Source organism: Mya arenaria, chromosome 3 (assembly GCF_026914265.1).
Source record: "Mya arenaria isolate MELC-2E11 chromosome 3, ASM2691426v1".
Lineage (NCBI taxonomy): Eukaryota > Metazoa > Mollusca > Bivalvia > Myida > Myidae > Mya > Mya arenaria.
The window spans coordinates 9,965,841-9,980,976 of record NC_069124.1 but is presented as its reverse complement, the minus strand read 5'-3'; the positions used below and the strand labels follow the sequence as shown (position 1 = coordinate 9,980,976).

General features: G+C 36.1%; 1 protein-coding gene across 1 annotated transcript; it reads left to right on the top strand.

Moving 5' to 3' along the window:
* The first annotated feature begins 7,013 nt into the window (after positions 1-7,013).
* On the top strand, positions 7,014-12,277 carry LOC128225655 (uncharacterized). Its single transcript, XM_052935567.1, has 3 exons — positions 7,014-7,238; positions 8,997-9,123; positions 11,994-12,277. The coding sequence occupies exons 1-3, from the start codon at positions 7,014-7,016 to the stop codon at positions 12,275-12,277; spliced, it is 636 nt and encodes a 211-aa protein (XP_052791527.1).
* The last annotated feature ends 2,859 nt before the right edge of the window (positions 12,278-15,136 follow it).

Here is a 15,136-nt window from a genome sequence, read left to right as displayed (position 1 = left end):
TGATGATAACGCGACAGTTAATTGATGATAACGCGACAGTTCATTGAAGATAACCCTACATTCCATTTTTGATAACCTGACAGTCCATTGATGATAACGCAACAGTCCATTGATTACTAGGTGACAGTCTATTGATGCTAGCCCGACTGTACGGTGATGATAACGCGACAGTCTATTGGTGATAACCCGACAGCTCATTGATGCTAACGCGACAGTCCATTGATGATAACGCGACAGTCCTTTAATGATAACGCGACCGAAAGATGAAAGAAACCCGACAGTTCATTGGTGACAACGCGACAGAACGATGATGATAATCCGACAGGCCATTGATGATAACGCGACAGTCCATTGATGAAAGAGCGCCAGTCCATTGATTTTAAGGCGACAGTCCATTGATTATATGGCGACAGTCCATTGATGATAACCCGCCAGTTCATTGACGAGAACGCGACAGTCCATTGATGATAACGCGACAGTCCATTGATTATTAGGTGACAGTCAATTGATTATAACGCGACAGTCCATTGATTATAATGCGACAGTCTCTTGATTATAACCCGCCAGTTCATTGATGCTAACTTAAGTCCATTGATGATAACGCGACAGTCCTTTGATGATAACGCGGCAGAACGATAAAGATGACCAGACAGTCCATTGGTGACAATGCGACAGAACGATAATGATAACCCGTCAGACCATTGATGATACCGCGACAGTCCATTGATGATAACGCGACAGTCCATTGATTATAAGGCGACAGTCCATTGATTATAAGGCGACAGTCCATTGATGATAACCCGCCAGTCCATTGATGATAATGCGACAGTCCATTAATGATAACACGACAGTTTATTGGTGATAACGCGACAGTTCATTGATGATAACGCGACAGAACGATGAAGATAACCCTAAAGTCCATTGGTGACAACGCGATAGTCCATTGGTGATAACCCGACAGTCCATTGATGATAACGCGACAGTCCTTTGATGATAACGCGACAGTCCATTGATGATAACCTGACAGTTCACTGATGATAACGCGACAATCCATTGATGATAACCCGACAGACCATTGATGATAACGCGACAGTCCATTGCTGATAGCGCGACAGTCCATTGATTATAACGCGACATTCCATTGTTGATTATGAGACAATTAGATGATGATGCGCGCCAGTCCATTGATGATAACCCGCCATTTCGTTGATGATAACGCGACAGTCCATTGGTGATAACGCGACAATACGGTGATAATAGCGCGACCGGTCATTCATGATAACCCGCCATTTCATTGATGATAACGCGACATTTCATTGATGATAACGCGACAGTCCATTGATGAACACGCGACAATACGGTGATAAAAGCGCGTCAGGTCGTCCATGATAACCCGCCATTTCATTGATGATAACGCGACAGTCCATTGATGATAACGCGACAATACGGTGATAATAGCGCGACAGGTCATCCATGATAACCCGCCATTTCATTGATGATAACGCGACAGTCCATTGATGATAACGCGACAATACGTGGTAATAGCGCGACAGTCTATTGATGATAACCAGACAACCCATTTATGATAACGCGACAGTACGATGATGGTAACCCGACAGTCTATTGATGATAACGCAACAGTCTATAGATAATAACGCGACAACACGGTGATGCAAACGCGACAGTCCATTGATGATAACCCAACAGACAATTGATGATAACGCGACAGTCCATTGATGATAACCCTACAGTCCATTGATGAGAACGCGACCGTCCATTGATGATAACGCGACAGAAGGATGATGATAACCTGGTAGACCATTGATGACCAAGCGACAGTCCATTGATGATAACCCGCCATTTCATTGATGACCAAGCGACCGTCAATTGATGATAACCCGACAGAAGAATGATGATAATCTGGTAGACCATTGATGACCACGCGACAGTCCATTGATGATAACCCGCCATTTCATTGGTGATAACCGGACAGTCCATTTATGATAACGCGACAGTACGATGATAATAACTCGACAGTCCATTGATGATAGCGCGACAGTCCATTGATAATAACGCAACAATACGGTGATGCAAACGCGACAGATCATTGATGATAACCCAACAGTCAATTTATGATAACGCGACATTCCATCGATGACCACGAGACAGTCTTCTGATAAAAACGCGATAGTATGATGATGATAACGCTGCAGTCCATTGATTATAAAGCAACAGTCTATTGATGATAACGCGACAGTCCATTAATGAAAACGCGATAGTTCGATGATGATAACGCTACAAACCACAGATGATTAACTGATAGTACGATGATGATAACGCGACATTGCATTGATGAAAACATAACAGTCCATTGATGCTTACGCGACAGTCTATTGATTATAAGGCGACAGAACGATGATGATAATGCGACAGTCCATTGATGATAACGCGACAGTTGGACGATGATAACGCGACAGTACGATGATAATAACGCAACAATGCGGTGATGGAATCGCGACAGTATGATGATGATTAGTCGACAGTACGATGATGATAACGCGACAGGGTGGTAATGATAAAGTGACAGTACGATACTACGGTAAGGAAAACGCAATATCACGTTATATCACGATAGTATAACGCATTTTCTATCTTGAAACCTAAACACGATATCTAGATTAACGGAAACTAGGAAATTTACAGAAATGGTAATTGAACAATCCAAATGCATTTTACATTCTGATCAAATACATAAAGCAACAAATGCAATGGAATGCAGACCATTCTGTCCTGTAGAAGTGCCATAAGTTAATTACACAATAAGTTATTTCTTAAATTCCAAATGTTTCTTCGAACAAAGTCGGTGCATGTCATGAGACCAACTTGAGCGAACATCGATCAGACATGACAATATACATGACAATATACATTTAATATTTTTAGGGAAGCAATCAACATATCAGAAAGTGAAAAGTAAGTATCACTTATAACATTACGGATATTTCCTGAGTAACAGAACTATATTGATAATTTTAGTTTTCACCTTCTCTGACTACATTGACGATCGTCTGTTTTCGTTGCTACGGTGACCTCTTGGAGCAATCAGCCAAACAGGGGTGTCATGCCCTTATTGTCATCAACACTCGCCGCACTTGAGGTCAACTACCATGGAATCTGGCATATCCTTATAGTTAAGGTCTTTATGAATATAGGCTTATTAGTGATTCTATTTAACGAATAAATTGCGGGGTTGATGTCATTATCGGGGTATGAACGCAATTGGGTTGGTCAATGTGTGTGGAGTCCGAAGGACTCCACGCGTACTTTGACCAACCCAATTGCGTTCATATCCCCGATAATGACATCAACCCCGCAATTCATTCCTTATATTTACACCAATAAATCATTATTTCATTCAAGAATTGTTAAAAACAATTCTTCATTTCATTTAAGAAAACCTTTCAGTAATCCGTTCTTACCCATTCTGTAAATAAAACGACCCGACTATAACCGGAAACATTTTTTTCAAATGACGTCACAATAACGCGGGAAAAGATCAACCACTTAAAATCACTTAAAAACGTAAAATTGAAACACTTCTGGTAATAATATATTTAAAATATAATAAACTAACACACTTAAAAATGTTGATCTATAGTTTACGGGACCTGCAGACACTATACAACCAATAACAAGATCAATAGCTTTCATGTATATTGTTATGCAATGAATTACGATCCGAACATATCCGAAGATGTTGCGTTCATCGATTGATGAACGCAATTGCCGAAAGGCAGTACATTTAAGGAATGGAAGTTGGGGTGTAAATATAATCAACTTAAAAGGATGGACTTCGGGATCATACGTCACTTACAGGTACAGCTGCTGTTGTTTTTGGCTTAGGAGTCACAATTTAGACGTTAACATTCTATAACATAAATTCATACTTTGAATCATCTCATCATCATGCTATTGCAATTGATTGTGAAAATATACTCAAACTGCACTGGAGTAAGCTTCTTTCCCGATACAACGCAATTTGAATAAGGTAGAAATATTCATGAAATTATAGGCCAATGACAATGGCGCTATAACAAAATTAGAACAACACCATACCAGAAACGTTGTAAAAAACCAAATGCTGAATATGTACGCGATTTGTTGTTTTAAATGTTCACACAATTAATCTACATGAACTATTGAACAGATTAAAAACAACATATGAACACTTATATCATACCGCAACTATTTCAGAATTGTTCCAACAAAAGGTTGAAACGTATTTATCACATAATAATCCTAAATTTGAGAAATGTTCTCGCACTGATGAAACGTTTATAAAGACTTGTTGACTTTTTAAAGAAACTTCAATTTTCCCAATGGTCCTAGATCAGAGAAGTTTGTCCTGATATAAAATGCAAATGTTTTAATACACTCTACAAAAATCATCAGGAACTGACTCTCAAATTATATTATCTTCTTTATTCTAAAACTTTTCTACATACTTTATAATAAATAGGATGTTCTTGAATATTCTTAACAACAGGAAACTAGATCATAAAACAAAGAAGTATGAAATTTGAAATACACATACTATTTAAGAGTCATTACTAACTTAAACATGAAAGTGAGTAACTTTAAATCTATTAAATACATGTCTCAATACCGCTTTTTATACCAGATATGCATCTTATTTGAATATTCTTTATAGCCATACAAGATACAAGATGCAAGAATCTTTATTTAAAGTCGGATATATGTTAACAAGAAACATTAGCGCAATGAGCTATTTTCCGACACATGAATAACAGATATACATAACATATCAAATAAAATAACAAAGAGCTTGTGACCTGGAAATAATACACACATACAAATACAATGAGGAACATTGGTTAGAGCATCAAGAACAGTGATAACACCAACAAGTTTTCCCGGCTGTACGGCCAGTCCACACGCGCACGGTTCCACTAGTTGATATACCACTGTAAAATGATTAGTTGTTTCAAAAGTATAACTTAAAGGGTAATCAAAAACATTGAAGTAGCAAAATTGTAAGAAGCAAAATATTAAAAGGAAAAACAGCTTTGTACATCGATATGTAGTTTGTAAAAAACGACAACTTATAATTAATCTAGCATGACAGGAAAAATCCTTTGAAAGTATTGCTTAGAGGAGGTATGATATGTATCATGTTATTTTGATATTACACCTATCACTGTAAAAGAATGTTAATTGAAAAAGTAAAGTCGTAACACCTAAACAAAATACTTGCCGAAAGAAAAACACAAGTAGTTGTATGTGTTCGACAGATGTTATACAAATTTGAACAATCATAATTAGATATTAGCCCATGTAATTTAATTTAAGAAGTTGTTATTTAAGTCAAAGAAGTCCTCTGATATCTTTTCTGGTATTTAAATGCCATATCTTGTCCAGTGGGTGTAAGCCATCCCAAAACTCATTTTCCGTTAAGACAAAGGATAAAAGATATTCAGTGATGCATCTTATTGTTCTCAATTTCTTCTATTTCTTAAAGCAAAAAATGTATTATTTACACTTTGAACATTTACAAGAGGGACCTGTCCAGGTGCGGATCAGCCTTCTAAATTCCAGGTAGTTTTGGGAGACACTTATTTCCTTTGGGAGGCTGTTCCATACCTGACTGGCCTCAAAGCGGGAAGAGTTTTTCCCATATTAAGTAGTTTTTACTGATGGAACGTCTTCACTGTTTTCGTATCTCAGATTAAAATTTTCTTAAGTTATATTGTAATTGACTATGTACACTGTTTCAATTGTAATCCAAACTTTAAGCGTTTAAGAGAAGATATGTGCATACTGTAAACATATTAACACATATGAACATTTCATTATAAGCAGGTCAAGTTAATCGGCGCACACCATTATCAAATGCTTTGTTTCGAAGGTGCTTTATGTTCAAGTTTCATGTATAATTTAAAACACGCACACGCACACACACACACACACACACACACACACACGTGCGTACACTATTTGAGAAACAAATATAAGCATATTAAGGGTTTCCTGGGGTGTGGCTAAGTAATGAGACGAAAAGGGAAAGAGAAATAAGTAAAACATCTGTTGAAGAACTGTAAAAAAATCAACTACGTTCAGATGGGACAAGTAGTTATACATTTACGGTTAAACTTTAAATAATTATTCAGCAATGCGTTAAAATAAGTATACAATCATGTAATGTTGATAAGACGATGACTATCGATGGTCGTTTAACAATAGGATTAGGACAAATTATAAAACTGTGTTAGGCCATACATATTAACAATGTAATTTAGACATGTGTCATAATCAATATTTAATAGATGGTAGCCGCAACTAGCAGATACAATCATAATTATATATAAACTTAAACATGCAGATATTATTTCCCAACACGTACACTAATTTTATTTTAATGTAAGAAAAACACCTCATTTTATTTCAATATGTCTAGTATCATCAGGGATCACTAGGACCCTTTAACAACCTAATAAACCTAGTAAAGGCCTTAATCGACTGTCAATATCATAATGACCATTATCTCGTGTTTCTCATGTTGGTATTTGTCAAGTATTATTTCATTTACACAAAAGTTTGACCATTTGGATATACACGTTTTGTTACATTATCGGAATAACTTTAAACATACATTTCAATAGTTTTCAAAAATAATTATTAGGAATACTTAGTTGCTATAGAGAGTCAAATGAAATGTCAAAAACAGAAGTGTAACACATACGAACATATGTATGTGAATAATTGAAGAACAGTCATAATACATGGATAATAACTTATATATTAATATATTATTATTCTCCGGTGCTGTGCGGAGAAAGGTTCGAACTACGGAGAGTTATTGGACAGCCAATCGGTATACTAATTGTCGCACTTTGGAGGCAGATTGAGAAAAAGAAACATTATAACATTATTTACTTAAATATAACCTTTTCAAGCCATATATAGCCAGAGACAGAACTATTCCAGCGGGAACAATGTCTAACAAAATAGCTGTGCTTTGGGCATGTGGAGTACTTCTATTAGTTGTGAAAATATTCGTAAACTTTTCTCAGCCTAATACAGCCGTGTGGCCGGAAGCTGCTCGTCCAAACACACACGGATTTCATATTCAAAGGTTTCTATCTGTTATAGAGCAAAGAAATGAATTGTCAAAAGTTCTTAATATGAAACAACAAAAAATAGGACGGATGGATTGTGAGGTACTGTTAACAATTACTTATTAAAAAAATACAAATGTTCAGTTCGAGTGTTTATTGTCGGCTTCCAAATTCTTTACTAATGTTTTTTATCGATAAATCCTCAACTTACAAGAACGATTGGAGCGCTTAGCTTCTCTTACTCTAAGTTCAACCATAACCATACGTTTTTGCTATATAAAACAACAGAGCAAATAACTTGTCAAAATTTTATTTTGTTTTATTTACATTTAAAGTTTGGATTTAATGGCGAGGCTCCATGTTATTTACACAAGCACGAATTCACAAGCATGAACAGCGAACGAAGCAATCTGGTCACCTGCAAACTTGGCGTATTACTGGCGACCGCCCCAAAGGGCAAAGCAGCAGTTTTGAATAGCCCCCAATGGGCTTTACGAGTTTGATGATGAAATAAACTTAAGTATTTGAACGTGAATTCCGTCAAGGTGTACTATGGCCGGAACTCACAAATTAGCATTTTAACTTTAAGTATACTGTCTGTTTTTATATAATTCCAATAGCTTAATAAATATCATAATTTAAGTGCTGTCGAACGCTAATCACAACTCATAAAGCATTATATACATGACAAACACAAAATGTCACGATTTTAATTGGAGCCACGCCGCTGGTAAATTCACGAGTTGTCCATCCGATGAGAGTTTAGGTCCCACGCGTGAAGAATGTGCACCTGTGTTTGCGTAGTGGTCAGCGACTTTTCAAGTTCGTCGTGGTGGCTTTATACGACCATGGATGTTTAAGCTCTGCTGAAAACAGATATGCAAAACGGGCGCAGACAAATGCAACACATGCCGCTATTTATGAACATAACTATAAACTAATCAAGAGCTAAGAAGCAAAAGGCACGGCATTTGGGTGGGTGGGAGGGAATTTTTCTTAAATAGCAATCCTAGCTCTTAAAAAACTGACCTTTCGGTTCGACTGCCTGAACGAAAGTGAATGGTGGGGTTGCGCGCTCGATTTAGCGCATGCGCTGAATCTCTTTTTAAGTTTTAACCAATGAAATGCTTTAACGAAATGGCGGGCGCGGGAATCTTTTGATTACGTAATACTGTAAGGCGCCCTCAAGCGGATCTGTTGAATGATTAGATGTGTATTGCTAACGTAAACATAAAGGTGATGGAACGGGTTGATTATTCTCGATAACAACAGCTATTTTATAGTTAATAGCTGGTATTATTCTACAACTTTCAAAATGGAAACAATGCAAGTAACCAAATATATTATTTTAACGTGAATCCTCGCCTTAGAAAAGACGGACGAGCGTTTGTATCTGCTTTTTCTCCTGTTTATTTTAAATGAATACATGGATTATAACCAAATTTAGCTTCTAACCTGACTGAAAGTAAGCAGATAACAAAACGCAATCATTATTAATTAAATATATATATTGTGTGTATGATTTCTATTGATATAGCACTTTTATATCAAATTTAGGTCACAATAGTTCAGTAGTTCCACAAAGGTTTTGTTTCCTTTGATGTATAACCTTACGAAATCAACACTTTAAAGAGATAAGATTGTTCTTGTGATATAGGTGTCCGCCTCTCATCCAAGAGGCTGTCGGTTCAAGCCCTTAATCAGTGGTACTTTCTCAAGGGCTCTCGCAGTGGACATCAGTACTGATTTCTGCCCTGGAAACGGTATCGAGGGTGTTTCTATGAAATTAAAGCACACGTCACAATCGGGCTAAATGAAATTAGTGTAAATCTACGCTTAAATTCAAATACTCTTTTTTAGAAAATCAGGGACAATGGCACAGCAACAAGTGAAACCGGCGGATGGTGTGAGAAAGCCAGCAAAGAGGACAGTGGTAATCACATGACCGACAACAATCTAGTGTCGGCATTAATTGAGCTGTTTACTGGTGTGTATTACCTCCAACATGTATTGATAACCATATCTGAAAATTTAAGAAATCCGACCCACAAATAAGCCAGTTATCTGTAATTTTATTATAATTTGAAAGGGCATTTCTTGCTGACTGCTCTTACTAAAAATTACAGATCATCACCTAAGAAAACACATTAATTAATTAGTTATTGTCGTTCTATTTTTACTAAAATCAGACGTTAACTGACCTATTTTGCATGTTAAAGGCCAGAAAGGTTATTGGCCATTTTGTTTTCTGCTAATGTATTCCATGTTCTATTTTAACTCAAAAACCCGTTTGGAATGATACCACAACAAAAGCCGTTAACTATGAATCTTAAATCAACATCATTGTGTATCGGATACCTTAAGGTTTAAGTAATATGTGTTTGATGTCTTTGAGCGTTGTATATCTCGCTGAGAAAATGTTTGTCTGTGATCATTGTGCATAGTTATCTTTGGCTGGTTCTTAACATAGTTATTTTTATTGTTTAATTTCTATGTATCTACTGATATTATACATTTGTGTTTATCTTAAAGTAATATACCATAACTGCAATTAGCTGGGAAGGTTTTTTTCCTTTGATAACCCCAAAATGGATTTTCTAAAATAGGCATACACACAATAGATAACATATGTAACATCAGGAAGTATAATGCTACGTAGTTTCACTCATTTTGTAAGACAAAAGGCAAAAGTAAACAATGTGTTTCGATAATGCATTATTTCATGGTGTTCGGAAATGCAATTTCCATTGAAAAAAATCATTAATTATGAAACAAGTGTGGCATGTCAGTAGGAGCGTTAAAATTAAGATACATTCGGCTGGAACCCTTCAAAAAATGTTCATATATACTCATACATTGTCATTGAAATCCTCGATTTTGAAAAGCGTTAGTAACGTTTAGGTAGTCCGGTTAGCGCAGTGGTTAGCGCACTCGCTTCCCACCAAGGCGACCCGGGTTCGGTTCCCGGCCTAGGCGCATGTGCGTTTGGTTAGTGGTCACCAAGCCGGACAAGTGGGCTTCTCCGGGTACTCCGGTTTCCTCCACAACACAAGACCACACTCTCGCGCAACATCGTGCTTCCTTCACAATCGTTGTAAAATATATAATGTTTAAAGTAACGCTATTCAGCAAAAGGTTGTAGCGTGATTGGTTGATTGACATTATCACATGATGCTACTAATGTATTTAATAAAGAATATATCTTATGAATTAATCCTTATGGGTGAGTGGCCTGTTCCGGCGTGTGTTTGCTTCCCACTACATCCAGGTGTTAATTGTATTTTTCTGCATTTTCGCTACATAAGGGGATTGATTTTTGTAATGAACGTGTGTTCAGAGGCATTACCGGAAACACTTATTGTTTGCGTCAAAACATGAGCCTGTCTTAAACACTGATATAAGTATTTAACACCAACTCGCAGCAAAAGCTAATAGAGATACTGATTATATTAATTTTAGGATTCTATCATGAATTGACCTGTTTTTATATCATTTCCCTTGTCTCACTCTTGACAATGGTAAAGAATTGACAGTTGTATTCTGCAACATTACTTAAGCTTTCGACAGCCTATGGCAAAAATATCTTCTCTTTTAGATTCGTCATAATATCTCATATTCTCTACTGTCCCGACTTACAGATCTAAGCGATAGAAAGTATCGCCTTTTCCATCGTTTCTGTATCGGCCGGAGTACCACAAGGCGTCATTCCCGGTTCCTTTTCTTTCCTAGTGTACATTTACGATCGTGTTTGTAAAAGACTGTATCCTATCAGATTCATTGCATATGACAAGGCTATACATGAAATAATTGATGATGCTTTTGCTGCTGCAGAAAAACTTAACAAAGACATTGAGTATATACACGCATGGGAAAGAATGATGTTGTCTGACAACCTTCAAGCAAGAAAAACTGAATGATTTATCTTCTCTGTAAAAACACGAAACCAGTGAATGCAACTGTCTATATTAACAGAACCCAGATAAAAGAAATAACGACCTATTTACGTCTTGGCGTAACACTTCAATTTGTTGATGGCAATATCGGTCCGTCAAATAAAGAGCCTGGCAGTGTATATACATAAAACACATGCTTTATGTATGTTCTTGATAAAGTTTCTCTTGAAATAACATATTCCTCTTGTATAAGAGTCCGCCTTTAATACGCCGACGCTGTCTGAGCCAATAGTTGGCAAACCGACGAAGATGAATCAGTGACTGAAAGTCTCGGCGTTTAATTAAATTTATTCATATATTAGAAATAACCATGATGTCCTGGACGATATTTAGTATTTCCAATATCATACAGCAAAAACAAGAAAGCCTTCCAACTGGTATTTTATAAAGGTTTCCGGAAGTTGATTAAAACATAAACAACAGCCCATATTGTGCATGTGGTGAAACAGGAGATTGAAATCTCTATCTCCCATAAACTACCATACCAGGACTTTTTTCATCTCTAACTCTTTCGGTCGAAGGAAGAATTTGTTCCTTGTGCGTGTGATTTAACAGGTGTTAATATGTTGGCTTCTTTGCTGGACGCATACACCTCTCGTCCCGTGGAGTTCGGTAAAAGTTAGAATTGCGTTTTACGGTGCATGCGTTTGTCTTATTCTAACGAAGAAATCGCGAAACTGCATGCACGTGGCATGTTGACAACGAGGTACTGATGGTAACATCAAGTAAATGGTATGAAAATCCCAAAACGAATGGAGCAAAGCTGTATGTGTGTGTCTAGTAGGAATGAAATGCATTATCAATTGAATAGCATGCTTCTGTTAGAGTTTAGTTATCTTTCTAGTTCACATACTATTATATTTAATTGAAACTTTTGTATTATTTATTTTTTCATTCATTCCAGGAAAATGTGTCGGTAGTTTTGGTGACGGTCCAGGGAGATATAAACAACTTCTCATAGAATCGGGAAAAGTAAAAGGATACGATGCCTATGATGGTGCGCCATATTGTGACATCACAAGTGAAGGGCGCGTGCAATTTCTTGATTTGACCCTGCCGCAGTATGGACTACCCGTTTATGATTGGGCAATGAGTTTGGAAGTAGCCGAACACATTCCTGAACAGTTTGAAAGTGTTTTCATTAAAAATGTCGTTCGCCATGCCAGGGAGGGAGTTGTTTTGAGTTGACGCAAAAAATCTTTCAACGATGAAATTGATGGTTTAAACGCCTAATCATTATTTGAATGTTTGTGAACAACATCCCACACATTGCAAACGTCTGTATGATACTTTCAAATATTTAATAAACAGACAAAAAACTACATGTTTTCCTTTGTATATTTTTACTTCTATTCTGCATTGCTTTAAAAACATGTTATAACAGTGAAAATACGAGTGACAATCTACGAAAGAATTTTCGTTAAAAGGAAAAGAGATAAAAACAAGACTACATATATCTATTTAAAACTGCAACTTGTTTTAATTAGATTATGTTTTGAATGTTTTATAGAATAGGGCATTGCATAAGAGTCTAATTTGACCAAAAATATGAAAATTCCCATTAAATAGACGTTTATTTTAACACACGATAAACTACGCGGCTTCTCAGTCAACGATTATAAACACAATTATTATCTTACCGTCACCGAGGTATTTAGAAAAAAATTCTCCTTCTGCATTTGTTTTAATTTTGTTTGCTTTATATTAATTTAAAAAGGCACCGTTTCTCTCAGTACAAAAGTCCTCCTTACAAAGAACAGTAATCGTAACCGCAGAGTCGACAATCATAAACGCATTGTTGTCCCTTTCTATGAATCATTTATTAGTGTCAACAGATATCGAAGAAGTACTTCTTTTTACTGTATGCCTATGGTGTTTTATACTTCTATAAAAAACGTTAAATACGGCACATATATGAGTAGTCCAAATAATTGTACGTTGACGGATTTTTTTTAGATTTTTGAAATGGCAAATCCTTCACGTACAAATTGTTTAGTATCAAAAGTGGGTAGTTGTTCCGATCAGGATTCCGGGTTAAAGCATATAGCGTCTATAAAATATCATAAAAACAAGAAATATTACCAGACAATGTTATTTTATATTAGTTCCGTACACAAAAAATAAATAGCCAACTTATAATTATGAGTTTGACGGCTTTTCTTCATTTCAATCTGTCAAAACATAACAATATATACATGAAGGGCACCTGCAAGGCTTCAGGGCACAGTTTTAAATCGCTCGGAACATTTCGGCCATGATATTACGAGGTCTATCTCGAAGCTTTGTCGGAGGAGGCCGAGTTATTACGATTGTATCGCGTTGTTCCCCTTCGTATAATTGTTGTCTGTGTCAGTCAACTTTCGTTTTATTGGAAAGGTAAACAACTTGTTTTAATGCATTAAATGCTTGTTTAGTGCAAAATAACATTTCACTTACATGGTAAAATATGAACATAACTCTTTATGATCAATTTCAACCATAAAATACTTCACTTAAAACAATTTCAATATTTTTAAAACACCCCCGTTTTTTGCACATTCCAGTTTAGACGTTAGGGATTGGAAGAATCCCGTATAACACGTCTATTATTTTAGACTAATATATGAGATGTTATCTGCTATTGTTAGCATAACATACAAGCAAACAATTAGTACGTGACGAACGTCGCTGTGTCAATATTGGGTATCGACGAGATTATTAAGCGGGAAGTTATTAGTATTTTTCCAAATCACACTGTCGCCTTACACATGATATGGCGAGATCAATGTGTATCAGCGTTCGAAACAGCTGACATCTGCGACGCACACTTTCAACACGGCTGTATGATGTTTAACTTTCCTTGCAACGCAATCTTTGCAAAGGAAGCTGTTCTGGCAAGTCCAAAGCGATCCTTAGTTTAACAATATCTAATTAAATAAATGAAACAAGTAAAAGATACAAACATTAAGCATAATCAAAAAATCACTAACAAATTTTTACAAACATGTGTGACATAATAATAATGCATTTTCAGACGGAATTGAGCAGATAACTGAAAACATCCATTGTACAATCATACGAAACACATATCAAACGCCGATTATTCTGGCCCACAAAAATAACGAAATAGGAAGATAACGTCCGATATCAGATGACATAAAAACAGAAACTGCAATTTTAAATAGTTTTACATATAAATTGTTAAGATAATATATAGGTGATTTTATAATAGGACGCTTTTTTGATGACCTGTATCACGTCGAGTTAAATGTGTAAACACGTACCCATGAGACGGATACATGTTTACTCACCAAACGAGACGTGATGCCGGTCACCAGAAAAGCGTTCCATCTAAATATTCCATTTATCATATACCCGCATATTTAATTATTCCTTTTTAGTTTTCGGTTTCAATTCGATTTAAATTTACCGCCATCTGTCAAATGTCAAAATATGGAATGGCTTGCGCGTATGCATGAGTTACGTACTTTTGTGTATTGAAATCAAGGGAGGCTACTACAGCGAAACGAAGTCGGAAGTTACAGAATTCACTTCTTTGAGCAAAATAAGAAGAAAATATTTTACATCTTAGCAAAATTCACAAATTGCTGATACTAAAACAATTATTAAATGTCACAGCACAAAAAACAACAACAAAGGGTAATTATTTTACGAGTATACACTAATCGTCATTTCCTGTAGACGTAAGGTGACCATTTTAAACGAAGTGAACATTCGTGGGATTTTTTGACGATCAATTGCAGAATTGAGGTAAGTTTGTGAGTCAATTGCTATTTCTATATTTGACGCGAATTCGCCTTCTTCTTTGTATTGGCGGGCTGCTCATGTGTATGATAATGCTACAAGTTGAGTGTTCAACTTGTAGCATTACTTTACCCTTTTTTGTTGAATTTTTGAACTGCAGATTTTTATTATACTGTTATAGAGTGCACGACGTGTGCAGGCAAGACAACGTTTATATAATAATATATTTTTGGACAACAAATTGGGGTTCAAAATGTTAAATACAGAACAATTTGTAATATTAATTTTACTGCCCTTTAATTT

Excerpts from the sequence above, each read along its gene's own strand:
- LOC128225655 (XM_052935567.1), top strand. The coding sequence starts at position 7,014 with ATGTCTAACAAAATAGCTGTGCTTTGGGCATGTGGAGTACTTCTATTA. Across the intron at positions 7,239-8,996 it reads TAGGACGGATGGATTGTGAG|AAAATCAGGGACAATGGCAC; the intron begins GTACTGTTAACA and ends ACTCTTTTTTAG. Across the intron at positions 9,124-11,993 it reads ATTAATTGAGCTGTTTACTG|GAAAATGTGTCGGTAGTTTT; the intron begins GTGTGTATTACC and ends CATTCATTCCAG.